We start from the raw sequence: 22,096 nt of genomic DNA, 5'->3' as shown, positions 1-22,096 counted from the left end.
TATTTTTAAATTCTTAACAATGTAACATTAATTTCTTGTTGCTCTCTACAATTTTCTCTTGAACTATTTACAGAAAGTGAATTAAATTATTCGATGACAGCTTATTAAACTTTGTGCTAATGGATTCTATCTAGCTCAACTGGTAAAGTTTCTGATGGTTGAATAAGAGATATGTGATTCAATCTCCGTCTATACCAGAAACTGATTAATGTCTTAATCTGATAGTACAGAGCTATCATCGAAAGCGGACCCCATAGATTAAAACTCTCTCTCTCCAAAAAAAAAACTTTGTGCTAAACTAAATTGTAATTAAATTTTTTTTTTTTCATATATCCCAGATTTTGACCAAGAGTGACAACGGAATACTAAGTTCAGTTCCATTCTTCCATATGAACAAAAAAAAAAGTTCAATTCCATAAATTCAACTACATACAAACAAAAAAAGTTCAATTTCATTTTGACCGTTGATGTTCAAGAGTGTTCTTTTACTATGTCAATGGAAAAGTTGGAGGACAAAACTGAAAAAGTCAGACAAAATTTGGCAAATGTGTTGAATTAAACAAGAGTTCATCAAAAAACAGATGAAAACTGTTGAAGCTCAACTGTTATTTATTCCTTCGGGCGTGTGCAGTTTCCATCTCACATGCATCGAGTTTTTTTTTTTTTTACAAGATAAAATTTATACTCTAATCTAATCTAAGTATATATCAATATATGTGTGTAAAACTCCTTTCTGGAGACTTGAACTCCGATTCTTTCTCCCTCATGCTCCACAAGCATTTATACTTGTGGAGTGATCACAAACATTTATGCTTGTGAAGTGACTACCGTACCAAAAGTGCGCAGTAGTCACAAACACCAAGTTATTAAAGATAGGAATCATACGAGAGTGGACTCAAGATTGGGGCAAGAAGTTACAAACTCAAGATTTCTTAAATATCATGAGGTTTTAAAAACTATTAAATCAACACTTTAGAATTAACTTAATATTGACAAATTTGGGCTATTAGTACCTAAATATTCATTCAATTAAAAAAATCCAAGCATATGACTAAAAGAGAAGTATGCTTGCGAAAGGCATACTTTCATCTTCATGTGCTTCTCTTTCTCGTATTAAAAAATGGTTGGTGAATTGTGGACTGATATTTAGTCAGATATTTGAGTTAATTAAACCCTAAAAAAATGTAAGAGAAAAAAGTCACAATAGACATTAAAACTTGCTCTGCCATTGCCGGTGGGTGAACATTGAATGCCCATAAATAATTTAAGTGATAATTATTTGATAATACAAAAAAATTAAATAACTTATATATTCATAAGAAATAATAATAATGACTGAAACTAGTGCCCCCACACACACACACACCAAAAAAAAATAAAAAAGGACAGTTTTCAGGTGAATTTTTGTTAAACAATACATCTTCATATTTTGAAACAAAAGGAGACAACCAAAACCAATAAAAAAATTTCTTGACATGGTGAAGTCATTTTACTATTTTAGAAATATTTGACAAATACTTCCATTAAATTCACACAATTAGCCATAATCTTCCACCATCCATTGAACACTTCACTGCCATCCATGATCCAACTACCAAGATAAACTCATATATATAATTATATATATTAATATATATATATATATATATATATATATATGCTATTCAAACACAATTCATAAATCTCTCTGTCTCTCTCTCTCTCTCATCAATCTTAGCAAGTACGACAATACCAACATCGTACTATCTCTCTATCAATGAAACACCCTTGAATAAATTTTGTTTTAAATTTATATTTTGAAAATATTTAACTTTTGGATTACATATTCTCTAAGTTATTGATCTATGTTAAATTTTGTGTCATTATTCCATCCGTAATGTCATCTTCTATATATAAATATGTTTGTGTGTGTGTGTGTGTGTGTGGGAGAGGGCGAGGGGGTTATTAAGATTAAAGTATACGTGATGTAATTTAACTTTAAGTAATGTTACACCATCTAATAATTTTTTATTGAATTAAAATTTTGAAAATTTCACCGTTGAATTCATGTTCTCTATGTTCTTAAAATGCATGACAAATTTCGTGTCAAGTGGATTTTATTTTCTATTCCCCTACCCATTTTTTTAATTTAACATTTTTTTAAACATTTGATAGATAATATAGTTATTAATCTTTGATAATCTTGTAATTTTGTAAGCATAAAAAATATATGAAGAAAATATAACTCAACCTTGAAATCTGGCAATATTCACATTCACTTGAAAAAAATTGAGTTATCTAATATTACTCTATTAACTTGAAACCAACCCAATTGTATACGGATATATCTTCCGATGGAGTTTTATAAAGTACACCACCATGACACATATGAGCTCATGTCCTTTTTAATTTTGGTATCACGTATATGCTTGAGGGTAGTATAAAATAATCAATCAATCAAAAAAAAAAGGTATTAGAAAATGATCCAGGACACTATAGATAAAATATTACTTTCATGAAAAAAAATTATTCTTGACCATATTAATTTTGGTATCACGTATATGCTCGAGGGTAGTATAAAATAATCAATCAATCAAAAAAAAAGGTAGTAGAAAATGATCGATCCAGGACACTATAGATAAAATATTACTTTCATGAAAAAAAAAATGATTCTTGACCATACGAAAATAATATTATATCTATAAACTATATGAGATATCAATACCAAGATCTTATCATTATATAAAAAATAAAAAATAATAAAAAAAAAGATCTTATCAAAGGTGTATAGTCCATTTATATCCAACTTCTTATAAAAAGACATTTATATATCGCTTCTAAAAAATAAAGACATTTTAGTTTCTCAAAAAAAAAAAAAAAAAAGACATTTATATATAAATCCATTGTAATTATAAGGACGACTCCTCTTTGTAAAATTTGTTCCATTTTCTCAAAATTAAACTTTTCATAATTGAGTTGATAACAAAAATCCTCAATTATTTTTGTCATTTTTGCAATGGAGTTGAAACTACAAGCCTTATTTGTGAGCAAAAATCATGTTAAAGAATTAGTGAGCTTTATTTCATTGCGGAACAATGAATCAAATATGTAACACTAGTTGCGTCGTCAACATGTTTTTTTATTTTATTTTATAAAGTTGTCAAATTTTTATTGTAACAATAGTTCTTCCTACGATTTTTGAGTGACCGTTCATCTAATATAGGATCTATATTTTTTTTTTAAAGTGTACTAGAAATAAATGATATAAAATATATATATATATATATATATCCGTTAATAATATGGAGTTTTTTTATAGGAATAATATGGAGTATTTGGATCAATATTAGGTGTATTACTATTACCTTTAAGCTTTCCTAGAACTCTGCACTATTTTATACTGCTATATAAGAAAAACTAGTACTTAATTTGTCTTACACAATGTAATTATATGAAATTGAAATAGATGTTTTTCTTTTATTTTATTTTCTTTATATCACAGGGACCTTTGTTTTAAGCATTTAGAATTTTATCTTGATAAACAAAAGAGTCCTCATTGCATATAACTATTAATTACATTCAAATTATCGAACTAATTATGGCATTTGTGAACTTTTTATCAAAATTCCTAAAAAAATAAATTAATATTTTAAATAAAATTATTTCACTAACAGTTTGAAAAAAATTTAAAAAAAATTATCGGTTATTTTAAATTATTTCAATCATCTATCAAATTTTATTTTTAAACAAAATAAAAAAATTGATCTTACACTATGTTTTACTCCTATAACTTCAGGTAAAATGTTCTCTTATTTTCTTAAATATCTTATTACTTAATTTTGAATGGATTAATACAAACTCTTTAAAAACAATTTATAAATTATTATATTTACCTTAAATATTGTGCATGGAAGATATCGATTTAGTATTAAGGTATGGTTTACGGTTGCACACCTATGCCAATTTTTAAATGGCAATGGCATAGATCACCATGCTTTGTTGGAATAGGATGTTTCATAATTCATAGTGACATAGCTTTCGATGTGTCCCCTGCAACTAAAATCTCCCTTGTGAACAAGAAAATTAAAATTGTGGCCCTAATGACAAGTTTGGACAACAAGAAACATCATAAGTACGAATCACAAAGCGCCTAATTGATGAATAGGTCTTCTGGTCTTGTCAATAGATATCCATAGTTTTTTTTTTTTTTTAAGAGAACTCTTTGGATATTTGTTAACATATTATTATAAGAAAATTTTTATCACTTTCATTAAAAAATATATATATATAAAGATTTTAAAGAAAATTAGTTTTTTTTTTCGGATAAAAAGTTTTAAAAAATACTTCTTAAACCAATGCCTTTATAGTATTTATTAACTATTCTCATAATGAATTAATGGTTTAAGGAAAAAGTTTATAAATCATTACGTAATGAGTTAAAAAATATAGTTTCATATCAATTTATAACCAAACATTGTTCTTTGCTATCTTTGCATACTATTATATTATTTCGGTATTATTAACACATTGTGAATTTCAAACATTGAATAAAAAACCATTAATATAGGTCTTAAAATAATATAATCTCAATTAATTACTCTCTAAACATTCCATAATATCATAACATTCCCTTTGTATACACTTTTAGCGTGCGTTTGTTTTGTGATGATTTATGTTTGTGTTTGCGTTTGGCTGTTCCCATGGTATTATTCATAGACCAACCAAGTACTAAAAACGCGTTAAAAGTTTTTGCTACAGTGTTTTTAGCAATAAATTTTCTGTTTTTTACAAATAAGCAGTATCTAAATACACCCTTAACCCTTTATATTTTAAAATTTTCATTTTTACCTTTTATTTTTGGTTCTTTTTCATATTGGCCATTTATGTTTCAAAATTTTGATACTGCCCCTTCACGTTAGATTTAGCTTTCTATTTTACTTTTCAATTTTTTTTTTTCATGAAGGGTTGAAACGTAAATGACCAAATGAAAAATTGAATCAAACAAGAAGGCACAAAATGATAATATGCAAAATACCAATATAAAAATAGAATAAAATGTGAACAATCAAAATGAAAATTTTAAAACATAGAAGAAAAAATGAAAATAATCTCGACTTTTAATAGCTATGATTATACTTTAGTCTTTTATATATAAAAAAACATGAAGACAAAATGATAATTTTAAAACGTAGAAAACCAATATAATAACAAAATGATAATTTATTTACAAAATTGACTGTAGTCTAAGGTTATAATATTATTCAATATCTTTTTATTGGTAGTAAATTTTGACAAATCCACCATTGGATTACATTTTTTTCTTAGATCATCCATGTTTGCAAAAATTCTAGAAAATTAAAGATTAATAGCTATGTCATTAATAAAATTGTTTAAATTACAAGTTTTTGTAGTTTAAAATTATGTATAAAATATAAGGTTATAGATTATATAGTAAATAATATCCGACTGATACAAAATTTGACATGTGTATTAGGAGTTTAAAGAATATGCAATTTAATAGTTAGATTTTTAAAATATGTAGTAATATTTATTTTATCAAATAAAGTTGTAGCCCAGCCCTAGGTTACAACTAATTTTATAGCTTAAATTTGTTCATAACAAAATCAAACATGAAATATTAAAATTAAAATTTTAAAGCATAAGGGAACAAAATAAACTTTGAGCTTGAGAATTGTTAAAAATAGTTTCATTTTTTACTTCTTGTCTCGGTTTTCTTCCAAATAAAGTAGCTTTTAGCTGTTTGGAAATAAAACTATTTTTAGTTTTTCATAACACATTTAACTTAAAAACTACCAAAAAATTATATCTAACTCTTAAGCTATCAAAAATTATAAATACTATGTAAATAAGTTATGGAATACTATTATACTAAACTAAAACAATAAGATTTAAAAACAAAAACAAACCAACAAATTCCCAAAACAATTCTAACTTTTAACTTTTTAAGACCCAAAATATATTTATAGTCTTTTATAATATTAAAATTTTTTAGGTTTTGGATTCCTGTCTCTTTTTTTTGGTTTGGACCCACACTGCCTAAAGCCACCTATTGGAATACTTTATTTTAAGCACTGTTGGTATCTTTTGTCATTTTGTGATGGGTCATTGCCACACCACACAAAATGATGAGAACACTGCACATGCTTACGTATTACAAACCACCATGCACATTCTCCAACAATTAATTTAATGCGCCCAAAAAGACATAAATGCCACCACCGCAATCACCGACGAAGGGGCCTTTCCAATCTAACACAACGCGGCTTATCTTTCTCTGTCCTCCATTATTCCTCCGTACATTCCTGCCATTTCCTCAACACATCAAGGGCATTTTGGTCCAAATACTATAAAAATTGTCGTCCTCTCACACAAGTCTCTTTCTTTCTTTCCTAGCTCCCAAAAATAAAATAAAATACTTCACCTCATTCCCTCCACTTTCCGTAACCATCTATTAATTAATCTTTATTGTGTCTAAAAATACAAAAAATCTCTTTTTTGTTTTTCTATTAATAAAATAAAATACTTCACCTCACCCTCTCCATTTTTCATAACCATCTAATGATTAACCTTTATTATGACTAAAAATACAAATATCTTTTTTTAATCAAAAAGTACTAAGTCAATAAAATTTCACAACAAATATTTATAGGGCAAAATGTTATAGGTATTTAATTTAAATTTACCAGTAAAATTACTTTCTTACCAACTAATAACAGTAAATATCTATCACATAAAATTTGTTGTAAAAATATTATGAATATAACATTTGTCTTTTTATTATATGAAAAAAATTGAAAAATGTTAGTTCATAATGTTTTAACAACATTTTCACAATAAATTTTAACTATCAATAACAATCTTTTACTTGAATTTATAGTGAAAGTACTGAAAAAATATTGTGTACATATTATTTTTTAAATTAATTTACCTCACACCCTCCATTTTTAATAACTGTCTAATAATTAATCTTTATTATATCCAAAAATACAAATATTCCCCCCCCCCCCCCTTTTTTTTCCAATTTCTGTCTTTGGCTACACTATTTTTGAGAAAACAAATTTATTGCTAACAAACTTTTGTAATTAACTAATCATCATGTTAAAAAAAAACATTTGTAATTACTATAAAAAGCAAAGAGAGCTTATAAAAAAAATGAGCAAAGAGAGCAAAAATAAAAAGCACCATTTCTCTCTCTGAGTGTCTCTCTGAGTCTCTCTCTTTCTGTTGAAAGTTGAGACCATAGGAACAGAAAAGAAAGAGAAAAGTCCAATATTTGAGAGCTGCATTGCGCTTCTTTTTCGGGGCATCCCTTCTCGGAGGGATTTTATCTGTTAGAGAAGCTTAAAGAAACAAAAATTCCTACCTTGTAACATAACCTGTAAGTTAAAGTCAAGTTTTTAACTTTCTGTTATTTTCATCTGTCTTTTAATATCAAAACTTATGTTTTAATCCAACAAAAACAAAAAGATTCCATTTTTTTTGTTTGTTATTATTTGTTTTTTGTTTCTGGGCATGTGCATGTGCCATGTGTTCATTTTTCTTGAGAAAATAAGTTTTTTTTTTTTATTGTTTGTTGGTTTTTGTTGAGAAAGAAATTAACTTGTTAACCTGGCTTTCTTTTTTTCTTTTTGCATTTTCTGGATTTTGTTTTTTAGATTGGTGCTTTTTTTTTGTGGTGGTGGTGGTGGTGGTGATTAGAGATGCCAGAGAAGGCAGTGAGTTCACCACCTTGGAATCCATGGATGTCAAGGTCAGGTCCCTTGCTTCATTGGCGCTTTGGGTTGCTGACAGCTTTTGTTTTTGTTGGGATGGTTGTCGTTTGGAGCGTAGATGGGTGCACCATTAAGAGCTTTCTTGAAGCTTGGAGGCTCAGGCAAGAATACAGAAACGTGAAGGTCAGCACTCGTCCTGTAAATCTCACACAAACCCATCAAAAATTGCATCTTAACGCATCAGACATTGTATCTAATACGACCCACTTCAATTCCAACATTCTTGAACCACTTGTTGTTAAGAATTCAACTGGGCCTCCTAAAAAACCAGCCAAGAATCAACTGCACCACATAGCTTTATCAAATTTGAGTTGGGTTTCAGCTGAATTGGAACCCAACTTGACCTCCAATCTTCTGGCTAGGTGGTTAGCTCCAGGAGGTGAACCTTGTAAGGATTCTAAGACACTGAATATTTCAATTCCTGGTTTGGATGATAGAGGTGGGAACTTGGTTAGTTTGTCAGCTGGTGAAATCCATGAGTTTGGTTTTCAGGCACTGGATGAGTTTGGAAATCCTAGGTGTTTAGGTGGGGATTACTTTGAGACAGATCTTTTAGGGGATTCTTGGAAATCTAGGCCTTTAGTCAAAGATTTTGGCAACGGGTCTTATTCTGTTTCACTTCAGGTTCATCCGGATTTTGTTGGGGATTACCATCTCACTGTGATCTTGCTTTATAGGCACTTTGAGGGTCTGAAGTTTTCACCTTGGCGGTTTGCAGTTGACCGTGAGCTTCGTAGGATTCCAATCAGGTTTTACAAAGGTTCAAGTCATTTACCTGAACTACAAACTTGTAAAGAATCTGATTTTAGCAGGGATATTTGGTATGGGAGGTGGACTCGGCATGGTAAGAATGATGATTGCGAAATTGGTAATGATGGGCGGTACCGATGCCTAAAGCCTGACTTTCCATGCCAGAGTCCATGGTGTAGTGGTTCATTAGGATTGTTAGAGAGTAATGGTTGGGTCTACTCGACACACTGTACTTTTAGATTGTTTGTAGCCGATTCTGCTTGGAATTGCTTGAAGAATCGCTGGATTTTCTTCTGGGGTGACTCGAATCATGTTGACACGATACGGAACATGCTCAATTTTGTTCTAGATTTACCTGAGATCCCCTCAGTTCCTAGGCGGTTTGATATGAACTTCTCAAACCCAAAAGACCCATCTCAGACAGTTAGAATTACTAGCATTTTCAACGGGCATTGGAATGAGACGAAGAATTATGAAGGTTTGAATTCGTTGCAAGATGAAGGGTTTAGGAATTTGTTAAAACAGTACTTCTCAGAAAACACTGTTCCAGACACTATGATCATGAACTCTGGATTACATGATGGTGTTAAGTGGAAAAACATAAGGGCTTTCTCTGCTGGGGCAGATTATGCAGCTTCGTTTTGGGCAGAAGTTTTGGAGTCAGTGAAGCGGAGAGGGTTGGCAGTGCCAAAGGTTTTTTACAGGACCACAATAGCAACTGGTGGATATGCACGGTCACTTGCATTTAACCCCAATAAGATGGAGGCATTTAATGGGGTATTGGTGGAGAAATTGAAGCAAGCTGGGGTAGTTTCCGGTGTGATTGATGACTTTGATATGACTTTTCCTTGGCATTTTGATAACCGTTGCAATGATGGAGTGCATTATGGCCGAGCTCCTGCAAAGATGAAGTGGAGAGATGGGCAAATTGGGCACCAGTATTTCGTAGACCTCATGTTAGTTCATGTGTTGCTCAATGCACTCTGTGCAACATAGCGCGTTAGAGAGGTTTGACACGTTCAGAGGATGAATTTTGGGCAATCTTCCTTAGCAGGTGGAGCGCTCAGATAGCAGCGTAATGACACTATAGAGAGAATGTGGATTGCAGGTCCTTTCTGACTTCATGCCAAAAAAAAAAAAAAAGAAGGATTGAAGGCCATTGTTAGAGTACTGATAGAAATTTGAGTTGCTACTGGGGAGGAAAAAGTATGAGGTAATGAGAGTTATATATATTGGTTCCTAATGTTCATTAGATCAGATGGCATTCTTTATTTGTTTATAAACTTTTTTTTTCCATATAAATATAGATAAAATATGGTTATCACGCTTGTAGGGTTTGAGATGTCCAGAATTTCAGAAATAGAAATAAGTACTGGCTGATATCAATATAGGGCATCATAGTTGCATATTTCTGGTGTATACTTTGCCGTTCTGTTACCTTCTTATCTGCTTGAACTGCATCTTAACTTAATAACAGAGTATTGTTTTTAGGCATATACATACTTCTCTCTCTCTCTCTCTCAAATTTTTTTTTGAGACATATACAACTAACAAAAGCTTTATATTTGGCAAATTGCCAAGTAAATTTACAAATTGTTTTATGTATGTACTATGTACTATGCCAGCTCTTGGAGCCGCATGAGTCAATGACTACAAATTGCATGTTCATGCTAATTACTGCTACTTTTATGAACAATAAGAAAGATTCTTGCTTTGGAGGCATGGGGCCAAAGCTCACACACATCATTGAAAAAAGAGAGTTTGTTGGGGAATCCAAACCAATTCTATTCATTCATTTTATATATATTATGGGTTTATATGCATCCTCGTCATCTTTTTTCACAATCTACGCAAAGCAAAATCTTGACTAGCAAAGAGATCCTAAATAAATGCTAACTCTTTTTCTTCTTGCTAAAGCTTGGTTGCAAAGGATTTTAAGTAGGAGTAATTAATTTTCTATTAGAAGTAGTTCATAAGATATTTAGCTTAGGTTTTTGTTAACTAGTGTTCTAAGGACATAAATTAAGTTATATTTAATGCTCTATAAAAATGATGTTTTATACAAATTTTTGTTTTTCAAAAAATAAGGACATGAACCATAAACTCATAAATCTTATGAAGTCTGAAAAGCACTTAACCAAACTCTTAAGTTTTACAATTAATTGTTAAAGAAAATCTTATTCTTTTTTAATATAGGATTGTGTTAATGATCCACAGGGTTTCACTTCCCACATTGTTTACCTAAAATAAAGAAAATTTCCACATTGTTCATTAGATTCGGGTTTTTCAGTTTTAAACTTAGCAGAAGATTTTATTTTGTCTAAACCTTTTTATGTAGTGTTGTAAGAGGTATGGTTTATTTATTTTTATTTTTTGACACTAAAAAATGTCAAAAGAGTTACAAAACTATTGACAAAAAGTATGGTCCGATTAATATTAAACATTTAATTTGTGTAAATTATATGTATTATTTGTTCTTTATGTTCACAAATTAGATGCTCTATTTGTTCTTTTTTGTAATAATTAATTTTCTGATGGAGAATTTTTTTAATTTAAAAAAAAAAAGTTTTGAACGTAATCAACGGCAAAAAAAGAGAGAAGAAAATGTAATTATCCCTGGAAAAAAACGACAACAAAAAATCTATCCTTTTTCCACAGTAGGCGGCAGCCAGAAAAGGTTGTTTCCTACTTTGTACCGTTGTAAACGATTGCAAAAGGAGTGTCGTTTTCTGCTTTTGAAGGACATTGCGGTCAACTTCTTGTCGTTTAATGCAACTTCTTACTCTTCCGCTGGCTCTAAAGAATCTTCCCGGCCAAGTTGTCACTTGCCACCTCAAAACAATCTAAAATATGAAATGAAAGGAATAGTCGGTATAATCAGTAGGCTTAGCTAGAGTTTTGAATTTTGATTGATAGGGATAGCACTGGTTTGTTTTATTCAAAAATAATTTGGATGAAAATATAGTTATATCTTAAAACAAAAACAAAACAAAAAATTTGTACATAAACAAATATATTTTTCTTAAAAGGTCAAGTCAAATTATAATTAATACAAAAAAATTAATAATTATTACAAATACTGGGATGTACATATATTCATTTAAATTTATATAAGTTTCTGATAAGAATAAGAGATTTGAGTTTTAATTCTAGTCTAAAAAAAAAAAGATATATGTTTATCCATTTCAAAATGAAGGAGATTATTATTATTATTATTATTATTATTTTATCAAAACCCACATGATTTAACACATTTTCTATGTATTAGCAAAAAAAGGAAAAAGAAAAGAAAAACACATTTGCTATGTTTATTGAGTCTATGTATAAATTACAAATAAAAAAAAAAAAAGCATTTTTGTCTTTTTATTTTATCATATTTTATTTATAGATAAGAATAGGATTTTAGTATTTCATTATTTGAACAGCTCGAAATATTTTCCTTTAGTTTTTTAGTTTTTTTTTTTTTTAAAGATTCATTAGAAAATCAATGTTTAAGATGATAAGAAAGAAAATCAATTGTGCTCTATTTTGGTTGGAATGAGAGAAAATGGTGAGGATAGAAAATATTTATGTTTTTAGATGTGTATTTGCTATATAGTATAGATAAATAAAAAGTGAAAGAATAAAGAGTAAATTATTATTATGTTCTTATTATTAAAAGTATAAAGATGAAAATATCAGGGTAATTTTGTACTTTGAAAATTAAAAAATAATAATAACGGTGGGCAAGATCTTTTAATTGATAAATGAACTATTTCGAGAGAGCTTTTAGATTCAAGACCTTTAAAGTGAAAACTAACTCAATAATAATTTTTCTAGTTTACTTTATTAATCAACATCAAACCATATATATAGATGGCAAAATAACTCAAATGAACCCTAATCTATATCTATTATAAACCCAGAAGATTTATTCAAGGACAAACCTTCTTTTTGGTAAAAAGGACTAACCTAACAATCTATCATATTCTAATCTAATCGTCCAACTCCTAAAAAAAAACACAACCTTGAAAAATTAAATAAAATAGGGATCCTAAAATTTTTCTTCTCCCATTTTCTGTCTGACCTAAACCTGCCAGCAGCCTTTTTCTTTATTTGGTGAGACCTGTCTGTGGTTTTAATTAGCAATCTCATTGGGCCAAGATACTCCTATTGGGTCTCAAACAGTAGGATTGGATATGCTGGTTTTATGTTTTTTTGGGCCATGAATTGTCTGGATTACATAACAAGACTTCCACAAGTTTAGGGTGTTCTCACGAACAATTCTTCAAAACTTTGCATTGGTTTCTGATGGCCAAAATGGGAATTTAACATTAATTTTTAAACATTATAATTAGTAAGTACGGTTTATAAATTATATTTTTTACTAACATCTCGAGACTAAGAGACTTGATTTTGGGCCTATAAATCGAGTCTCAAAAACTCAATTTTCATGGTCGGATCAAGTCTGATGTGACATTTTTTCCACGTGGAGTCTACCTGAAAATCAAGTATCTGAGACTCGATTTATATCTTTCACTTTGTTTTTTCTTATTTTCCTTCTCCTTCTTTTTTTCTGCGTTTCATTTCCTATGTGCATCTGTTCTCCATGTCTCTCTCCTCACTGCCTCTCCATCTACTTCTTTCTTCCTCCATGTTGATCTGCACAAGCCCAGCCATCACAGACCCATCGTCGCTAACCCAACAGTGCGATCGAGGCGGTGCGACCCAGGCGCGCGACCCAAGCGAGGTGAGGTGAGGTGAGGTCTGATCTGATTGCTGTGAGATTGTGCTGAGAGGTGAGCTCTGATCTGATTGTGCTGAGATTGAGATTGTTGTGTTTCTGGGATTTCTTTTTTTTTTTTTTTGGTATTTCGTTGTGCTAGGATTTCTGTGTTTCTGGGAGAGACTTGAAATTTTTTTGATTTATAAAATGCCACGTCAGACATGATAGACCATGGAAATCGAGTCTTTGAGACTCGATTTTGGCCCCCAAAATCGAGTCTCCCAGACTCGAGATGTTAGTAAAAAATATAGTTTGTAAACAGTAACTACTAATTATAATGTTTAAAAATTAATGTTAAATTCCCATTTTGGCCCTTTCGGCCTGATTCACACCACCATCTTCGCAAATGTGAAATATCATTCAAATATATAATTACAAGTATTTAGAATTCTTGTTTGGCTCTAGTTATCGGATAATAAGATTTGAAAATTCAACAGTGAGTTCTATAAATAATTTCGCAAAACATCATGGTGATCAACTAGTGGAAACTTTGATGCCCAAATCGTCCAATGACATACAACTGAATTTGGTTACCCAGCTAGCTAGGAAAATAACGGGAAATGGGACACAACAAGAGTGAATTAGTCAATTGTCACTTTTAAGGTTGAAACATATCAATAATACTAGATTTGAGCTGGACTAAGGTTGAAGACTTTATAATCCCAACTTAACTCATAACCCACCCCCATAATTAGGGATAAGTCAAATAAGAGATTTGAGGTTTAATTCTTATTTACGCTAAAAGCTTATTGAATTTTTGGTTTGATAATAAAGAGCTATCATCAGGAGCGGACGCTATAAGTTGAAATTCTCTCTCAAAAAAAAAAAATCATAACCCACCCCCATAATCAGACCCATAGTCTAACCTATAATCTGATATATCAATCAATTTATATATTAACAAAATTTACTCTAATACTTTCTCTAAAAGAAAGAAAAAAAAAAATCTAATATCAATTCCAACTATCACACTTTATGTCTATCTATGATATAAACTTATATATTCCTTTTTTAAAGATACATCAATAAATATATGAATGTATCATGTATGGTTAAAATCCACTCAAAAAACACTTTATTTTTTAATGTGTATTTTTTGGTGTAATTTTATACACAATGAAATATTTTCTATTTTCAAAATTTAAATATCTTTTTTAGGTAGCCAAAAATTAGCTCTCTCAATGGAAATGGGATTCATTCAATGAACTTCTCCAACAAACATCTTCTATTAAGTTCTACTACCGTAATGGACATAAACCAAATGCTTTAAATCACATGCATAATTAGTAACAACATGAGTCAAATGACATGTAGAAAAAGGAAAAAAAGAAAAGAATAAGAAGAGGAACACCTATTACCCTATAACAGTTTGAAATATATGCGAGAAACTCTCAAATTACGTCTTACCATTCGAAGCAAGACAAGATACACAACCTACTCCAAATGATATTAAAAATATCATGGAACAAAATAATTTCACAAACCAAAACCTAAAAACATTTGGTAACCAACTAACAAGAATAGAATCTTCTCAACAAAAAAACTAACAAGAATAGAAAATCTAGTAAAAAAAGAACAAATTTTATAATTTTGGCAAAACTACAATGTTAATCTCTAAAGTTTGCCTATTATGCATTTTTTATATTTGAAGTTTCAAGTGAGCGTTATTGGTTCTTATAATTTTTTTAAAAATGAGCACTATTAATCTTCCTATTAACTTTTGTTAGTTTTTTTTTTTTTTTTTTGCTTTTGTCTAACAGAGCAATCACATAACTTATTTTAACTTATGTGACAACTCTTTTATTATCGAAAAATTACATATAAGATATTCACGATATACACATTAGAAACACCAACTAATTAAGTATTTATTATGTTTAGTATATATTTGTTTTCCAATTTGGCCATGCTTTTAGGTAAAATAACAAACAAAATGTATATTCACATATTGTTCTAATCCAAAAACAATATTGATCTTTTATTTATTATACATACATCCGCATCATGTATGTAAATATAACACACATGATATTAATATCTAAATAAAAAATTAAAAACGAGGTTAAATACCAAAGAGTATTAGGTGGTGCCAAAAATTTAGCAATTTGACACCAAAAAAAAAATTACTTTATCTATTTTACCCATGGTTTTAAAAATCGGATTAGGGCAAAACCAGATTTGCCTCCAGTTCCCGGTTTTGATTGGTTTGGGCATTTTTACCAAATTGGACTCATACTGATTCTTGGTTGAACCAGTCTGACCAACTGATTCGGTCTAGTTTTCAAAACCATAATTTTACCACTTCACTTTACAAAACACCCAACCATGGTTTTAAAAACCGAATTGGACCAATCGATTCAATCGGTTCAACTAAGAACCAAGTACTAGTTCCATTTGGTAAAAATGTTTAAAATCGGTAAAAATTGGGAACTAGAGGCAAATCCAGTTTTGCCCTCGGTTCGGTTTTTAAAACCATGCACCTAATATCAATTATATATATATATATATATATATATATATATTTATTTAGCATTTAACACAATAAAATAAGATATCCACTACAATAAAAAGTACCTCATATGGTCAGGATATAACTACGACATGACCCAAACACCGTGTGCTCACTAGGGAAGAGGAAACAGAGATCTCACGCAGCAAAAAGAAGGTCAAGGAAATCCACCACGTTGATTTCAATGACGGAGCTAGTAAGGTGGTCACTCCCAGGGTCAGCAGAAAGCATGGGGATCTCTCAAGACGTCCTTTAAGGATAAGCTAGTGGGAGAAATCCCAAGAGCTTTCGCAAAAGCTTTTGATTTCACTGATCTCATGGAAGATGAAGCTGAGCCAGACAATGAGGTGTTAGAGCTCCGAGAAGGCTTAGCGGCGGTGAAACTTTCCAGGGAAACCAAACTGCGAATAAGGGGACCTTGGGCCAACACGTTGATTATAAAGCTATTTGGTAAGGCAGTTGGTTTTAGTTTTCTCCAAAGCAAACTTAACCTTCTATGGAAACCTTTTGGGAGGATTGATTTGGTGGAACTAGGACATGATTTTTACTCAGTCCGTTTCTCGTTAAAAGAGGATTGAAACTCTATCCTAGAAAAAGGCTTGTGGTTCATTGGTGGACATTTTCTATCAATCAAGCTGTGGGAACCATTTTTTAAACCAACAACAGCCAATGTCACCTCTATAGTGGTGTGGGTTCGACTTCATGCACTTCCCATGGAGCTTTATGAAATAAAGGTCCTCAAGCAGATTGGAGATTCTATTGGCAAGGTTCTTCGAATAGACTCTCAAACTACCATGGAAGCAAGAGGGAAGTATGCTAGACTATGTCTACAGATAGACATGAACAAACCACTCATCAACACGGTTCTCATTGGCAGGTTTAAGTAGCCGGTGACTTATGAAGGTATTCAAAAGTTATGTTTTTCTTGTGGTAGGATAGGGCACAAGAAGGATGTGTGCTCGAACACAATCTGTAATCCAAATTCGCCGGCGAAAGGGGCTAACGGCGAGCATGAGAATCAACCCATTAGCTCACGTGAAGCGCATGTTACAGATAGTACAATTTCAAGTACTGGTACATCAGACGATAATGGAGTGGATACGGACAACGACTCGTACAGTCCGTGGATGATTGTGACATGTAGGAAGGTAGGACAAAGGGTGTCAAGGAGTGCTACAATGATGGAGGGCTCCACTGGTTCTGTGAAGGAATCATTGAGACATAAAGTTGGGAAAGGGATTAGTTTTAACTCCTCCAAGATGGGCTGGGTCAAAGATCCCAATACCCTCTTAAGAGTTGATGTCAAGACCAATGGGAAGTTTGTTTAGGCTGGGCCATGTTTTGTGGGTCACACAGCAAACCAATATGTAGCTGTTGGGACTAACATAACAGAGTCCAACATGAGAACTAGTCCATCAGTTAGGGGCAAAAAAGGCATTGCAAGGAATAGGGCTTCCTCATTTAACTCTAAGACAGCCGCAGACTCTAACTGTTATCCTTCAAGTGTAATTTCTCAAGTTTGGTCTTGGAAAAACGCTGATGGCGCTAGAGGAGAGGCTTCCACTCCATTCCAATTCGCAGCACTAACCCAATCCGAAGTGGGTCATCAAGCTCAGAGGAAGGGTAGTGGTGATACAGGAGCTGGTGATTGCAGTAATCAGAGCGAAACCCACGCAGGTATTGGGTTGGTTCGACAGGAATTTGGTAGAGGCGTGGAAATTATTAGGTAAGATGATAGAAGAAAGTGTAAGGAGGGGGTCTCTTCCTCGCCTTGTAACCAAGCTTATTCAAATTTTCAAGCCGACCCTGCAGTTCAGCTTTCACTCAATAGTAAGAGGGATGATTATAGGAGCTTTGAAGCTCTGCCTGACTCTATGTCCAGGGAAGGGGTGGACAAAGAAAGAGTTAGCGAAGATAGGATGGAATTTAAGAATAGAGGTGGAGCTGATGCCCCCTTTTGATAAGTGCCCCACCCCAATCCTTCAGTTAATCATGAATATCATTGTTTGGAATTGTAGAGGGGTGTTGAAGCCCAATTTTCAGCAACATGTGAGGGAATTGGCTAGAAACTACAATCCTGGTATCATGGTAATCATGGAAACCCGCCTTGGGGGAGATAGAGCTAGGGAGATTACAAACAGGCTCCCATTTGACGGTGCAATACACACTAAGACAATTGGCTTAACTGGAGGGTTATGGCTTTTATGGAATTCAGATTTGGTAGAGGTCGAGCAGCTTGCCAACACGGAGCAAAAAATTCATGTTGAAGTCAAGGTACGATCCTCTAACTTTTCTTGGATATTTACTACTATATATGCCAGTCCTAGAAGTGCAGAAATATGTGTTTTATGGAATAATTTGTCAAGAGTAGCGGATATGCATAATAAATCGTTGGTGTTAGCTAGGGATTTTAACGAAACTCTGGTTGATAAAGATAAGTTTGGGGGTAGACCAGTGAGCATAAATAGGTCCCTTCTCCTAAAGGATTGTTTAGATAAGTGTAGTATGGTGGACTTGGGTTTTAATGGGCCAAGATATACGTGGACCAACAAGAGGGAAGCCAACTACTTCATCCAGGAGAGGATAGATCGATTTTTCATGAACCCAAGCTGGTGCCTCCTGTACCCAGAAGCTAGAATCACCCATCTCACGAGATGCCATTTCGATCACTGTCCGGTGCTGCTTGAAACAAGGCCTAGTAGGATGACCCATCTTAATAGGCCTTTTAGATTTCCAAGCTTTTGGCTTTCAGGGCCATCTTTTCTGAAGGTGGATAATTAGGCATGGAAATTGTCAGGAAATTTGCCGGAGAATATAAAAATTTTTGTTAAGGAGGCTAGGTCTTGGAACAAGAACCACTTCAGAAATATTTATGCTAAAAAGAAGAGAATTATGGCTAGGCTTAATGGGATTCAAAGGGTAATGGCTACTAATCCCTCCCCTTCCCTGATTCAGCTGGAATCTCAGCTTCTTAAGGAGTTGGATGTTGTTTGTGGTCAAGAATCTGAACTTTGGGCTCTAAAATCTAGAATTAACTGGCTGGTTCTAGGAGACTGAAACACATCCTTCTATCACATTTCGGCTTTGACTAGAAGGAAGCGGAACTTGATTACCTCAGTTAAAAATGGAGTGGGTGATTGGATTTTGGAGGAAAGGGAAGTGATGAATTACTTCAGGGAGGGCTTCTATACGCTATACACCACATCCCAAGAGTCGACTTCTTGGGATTTTAACTACAATACTCACTGGCAAGCTAAGATTCCAGAGGAGGAGAGTGTCAGTATCAGCCATATGGTGACTGAAGAAGAAATATCCACTGCTCTATGGTCCTTAAAGGCTTTTAAATCCCTGGGACCAGATGGGCTGCATGCGGGGTTCTTTCAGAGGTTTTGGATCATTGTTGGTGATTCGGTCAAAGAAGAGGTGAAGAAGGTTTTTAGGGAAAGAGAAGCTCTAGATTATTTAAACAGTATCAGCATTGTTCTAATTCCAAAGGTGCAAGGTCCTGAGTCCATTGGGAGCTATCAACCTATTAGCCTTTATAACACTGTCTATAAGATAATCTCTAAAGCGTTGGTTGGAAGAATTCACCCTCTCTTAGATAAGATTATATCTCCTCATCAAGTTGCTTTCGTGCCCGGAAGAAAGGGGGTGGATAATGCAATTATTGTTCAAGAGATTGTTCACACAATTGGTAAAACTAGAGGAAAAGCGGGTTATATGGCCCTTAAGATCAACTTAGATAAGGCTTATGATAAGCTTGAATGGAGTTTCATTAGAAGCATGTTGAAAAGATTTAATTTTCCAGATATTCTTATTGAGATTATTATGAGTTGCATAACTATGGTTACAACATCCATTATCTTTAACGGAGGAAGCTTGGAGCCCTTTGAGCCAACAAGAGGGATAAGACAAGGAGACCCCCTTTCCCCCTACATCTTCATCATGTGTATGGATTTTTTAAGCCAATTGATCCAAGAGAAATGTGAAGCGCGGCTGTGGAAACCAGTGAAAGCCTCTAGAAGTGGACCTTCATTCTCTCACCTCTTTTTTTCCGATGACTTAGTTCTCTTTGCTAAGGCCACTCCTGAAAACTGTGAGGTTGTTAAGGAGGTGCTTGATATGTTTTGCAAGGTTTTAGGCTAAACTATCAGTGGTGCCAAATCAAGAGTCTTCTTTTCCTCAAACATTGATTAAGAAAACAAGGAGGACTTGTGCAATATCCTCGGGTTTCAGTCGACCAATTGTTTGGGCAAGTATCTTGGTTTTCCTATTAGTCACAGTGGAGGACCGAACCAGGACTTTACCTTCGTCTTGGATAAAGTCAAGAAAAAGCTGGCTGGTTGGAAGGCGAACCTATTGTCCTTGGCAAGGAGGGCAGTGCTCATCCAAGCATCATCCTCAACTATACCAGCTTATGTCATGCAATGTAATATGCTTCCTAGGAAGGTTCTGGAGGGGATTGACAGAGTTAACAGGAATTTCCTTTAGGGGTCTTTAGAAAATAGCAAAAAGATGCATTGGGTGGGCTGGAGGAAGATAACAAGACCAAAAGAGTATGGGGGGCTAGGAATCCAGACGGCCAAAGGAAGGAATACGGCTTTGCTGGCAAAGTTGAATTGGAGATTTCACACTGAGAAAAATGCTTCATGGGCAAAGTTTGGAAGGGTTTGAAGAAAGGGGAGGATATATTCAAGAAGGGTATTAGATGGATCCCTGGGTTTGATAGTAATCTGGATTTTTGGCAGGACAATTGGTAAACTCTTGGCCCCCTAAGACAAGCCATTCAAGGCCCTTTGACCCATGATTCTTTTCAAATCAAGGTGAAAGAATTTGGGCAACTAGGTGGGTAGGATTGGTCTAGAATCCAGATGGAATTACCAAGCAGCATAAAAAGGGTCATCCAAGCCACCCCTATTCCTCTAGTTGCTAGATTTGAAGATAAATTGGCCTGGAAGCTCTCCCTTAAAGGAGATTTTGATATGAAATTAGCTTATATATTGTCTTTAGATTCTGACCTTGAGATTCCCTTCAGGGGAAAATGGATTTGGAAACTCAAAACTTTGCCTAGAATCCAAACTTTTGTATGGAAGTGTATGCACAAAAGTATTGGTGTCAGAGACTGTCTCTCAACAAGAGGGTTGTCAGTGGATACTAATTGTCCTCTCTGTCAGACAGATGTTGAAACGATTCTTCATGCGCTGCGGGTCTGCCCCTCGGTTAAAAACATTTGGCAGCAACTCGGTGTACCCCCAGCAGATCCATCCTTTTTTGCGGGTAATTTAGAAGATTGGCTCTACTCAAATTGTAATGCTGGTTCTAAGACTAATGATGGGCAACCCTAGTGGCATCAAGTGCTCTTATTCGCTATCTGGCTGATCTAGAAAAATAGAAACCAAGTTGTCTTCAAAGAGAGATCTCAGTGCGCAAATGTCGCTAAGGAGATAATGGCCCGAGCTATTGAATATACTCACTGTGCATGCAGTTTCACAGCTTCTAAAAGAATGATCTTAAAAGTATTAAATAGGAGAAGCCTAATACCGGATGGATGAAGCTTAATACAGATGGATCATCATGTGGAAGTCGTGGGTTGGCAGGAGGAGGAGGTGTAATCAGAGATGAGGAAGGAAACTGGGTTATTGGCTTTGCTAAGAAGATTGGATCAGCAAACAGCTTTCTAGCCTAGTTGTGGGCCCTTCGGGATGACCTTTTTCTATGTTTACAAGCTCATGTCCAAGCTGTGATGATTGAAATGGATGCTAAAGCTATAGTTGATGCCTTTACTCACTAGAATAAGCCTAATGCTATTATTTCCTCCCTCATGGATGACTGTAGGCATACTTACTCAGATCCCTCAGTCAAGATTTAGACATGTCTACAGAGAAGCGAATAGATGCATGGACTACCTGGCGAAGCTTGGCGCATCCATGGATGTTGATTTTGCTGTTTTTTCTTGTCCACCTGTGGACGCCTTTTCTATTTTTGAGGCTGATTGCCGTGGTTTGTATGTGAACAGGCTTTGTCTTGAATCTATTTTTGCTGCTTAGTTTTATTTTAATATCTTTTTCTACCCAAAAAAAAAAATATCCACTACAATAACCAACAACCAACACCTCCAACACAATAAAATAATATATATATATATACACACACACACATATATTAACATATGAGCTTTTATGCACACGTAAAGATAACTATGCACTATAACTTAACAGCAAAAAAAATTGGCTTTCCCTCCACTGATGCAGGAGCATTTTGTTATATTTGGTTGGTAAATTTAGCATTTTAGCAACTTGC

At 33.3% G+C, this 22,096-nt stretch overlaps 2 protein-coding genes across 2 annotated transcripts; both read left to right on the top strand.

The window, feature by feature from the left end:
* Positions 1-7,154: 7,154 nt before the first annotated feature.
* LOC142625778 (uncharacterized) lies at positions 7,155-10,020 on the top strand. Its single transcript, XM_075799491.1, has 2 exons — positions 7,155-7,378; positions 7,656-10,020. The coding sequence occupies exon 2, from the start codon at positions 7,701-7,703 to the stop codon at positions 9,516-9,518; it is 1,818 nt and encodes a 605-aa protein (XP_075655606.1). The 5' UTR covers positions 7,155-7,378; positions 7,656-7,700; the 3' UTR covers positions 9,519-10,020.
* A 7,176-nt stretch (positions 10,021-17,196) lies between these two features.
* LOC142624778 (uncharacterized) lies at positions 17,197-18,853 on the top strand. The gene is made up of 3 exons (XM_075798530.1): positions 17,197-17,473; positions 17,679-18,472; positions 18,578-18,853. Exons 1-3 carry the CDS (start codon positions 17,197-17,199, stop codon positions 18,851-18,853), a joined length of 1,347 nt encoding a protein of 448 aa, XP_075654645.1.
* Positions 18,854-22,096: the final 3,243 nt, after the last annotated feature.

This window comes from Castanea sativa, chromosome 2, assembly GCF_040712315.1.
Source record: "Castanea sativa cultivar Marrone di Chiusa Pesio chromosome 2, ASM4071231v1".
Taxonomy (NCBI): domain Eukaryota; kingdom Viridiplantae; phylum Streptophyta; class Magnoliopsida; order Fagales; family Fagaceae; genus Castanea; species Castanea sativa.
This window is presented reverse-complemented; position numbering and strand designations above follow the sequence as displayed.

What these genes read in the sequence shown, in the direction of transcription:
- LOC142625778 (XM_075799491.1), top strand. Translation starts at nt 7,701, where the DNA reads ATGCCAGAGAAGGCAGTGAGTTCACCACCTTGGAATCCATGGATGTCA.
- LOC142624778 (XM_075798530.1), top strand. Translation starts at nt 17,197, where the DNA reads ATGAGAACTAGTCCATCAGTTAGGGGCAAAAAAGGCATTGCAAGGAAT. An exon ending in TCAGAGCGAAACCCACGCAG is followed by an intron (nt 17,474 to 17,678) that starts GTATTGGGTTGG and finishes CTCTATGTCCAG; the next exon opens with GGAAGGGGTGGACAAAGAAA. An exon ending in GCCATTTCGATCACTGTCCG is followed by an intron (nt 18,473 to 18,577) that starts GTGCTGCTTGAA and finishes GTGGATAATTAG; the next exon opens with GCATGGAAATTGTCAGGAAA.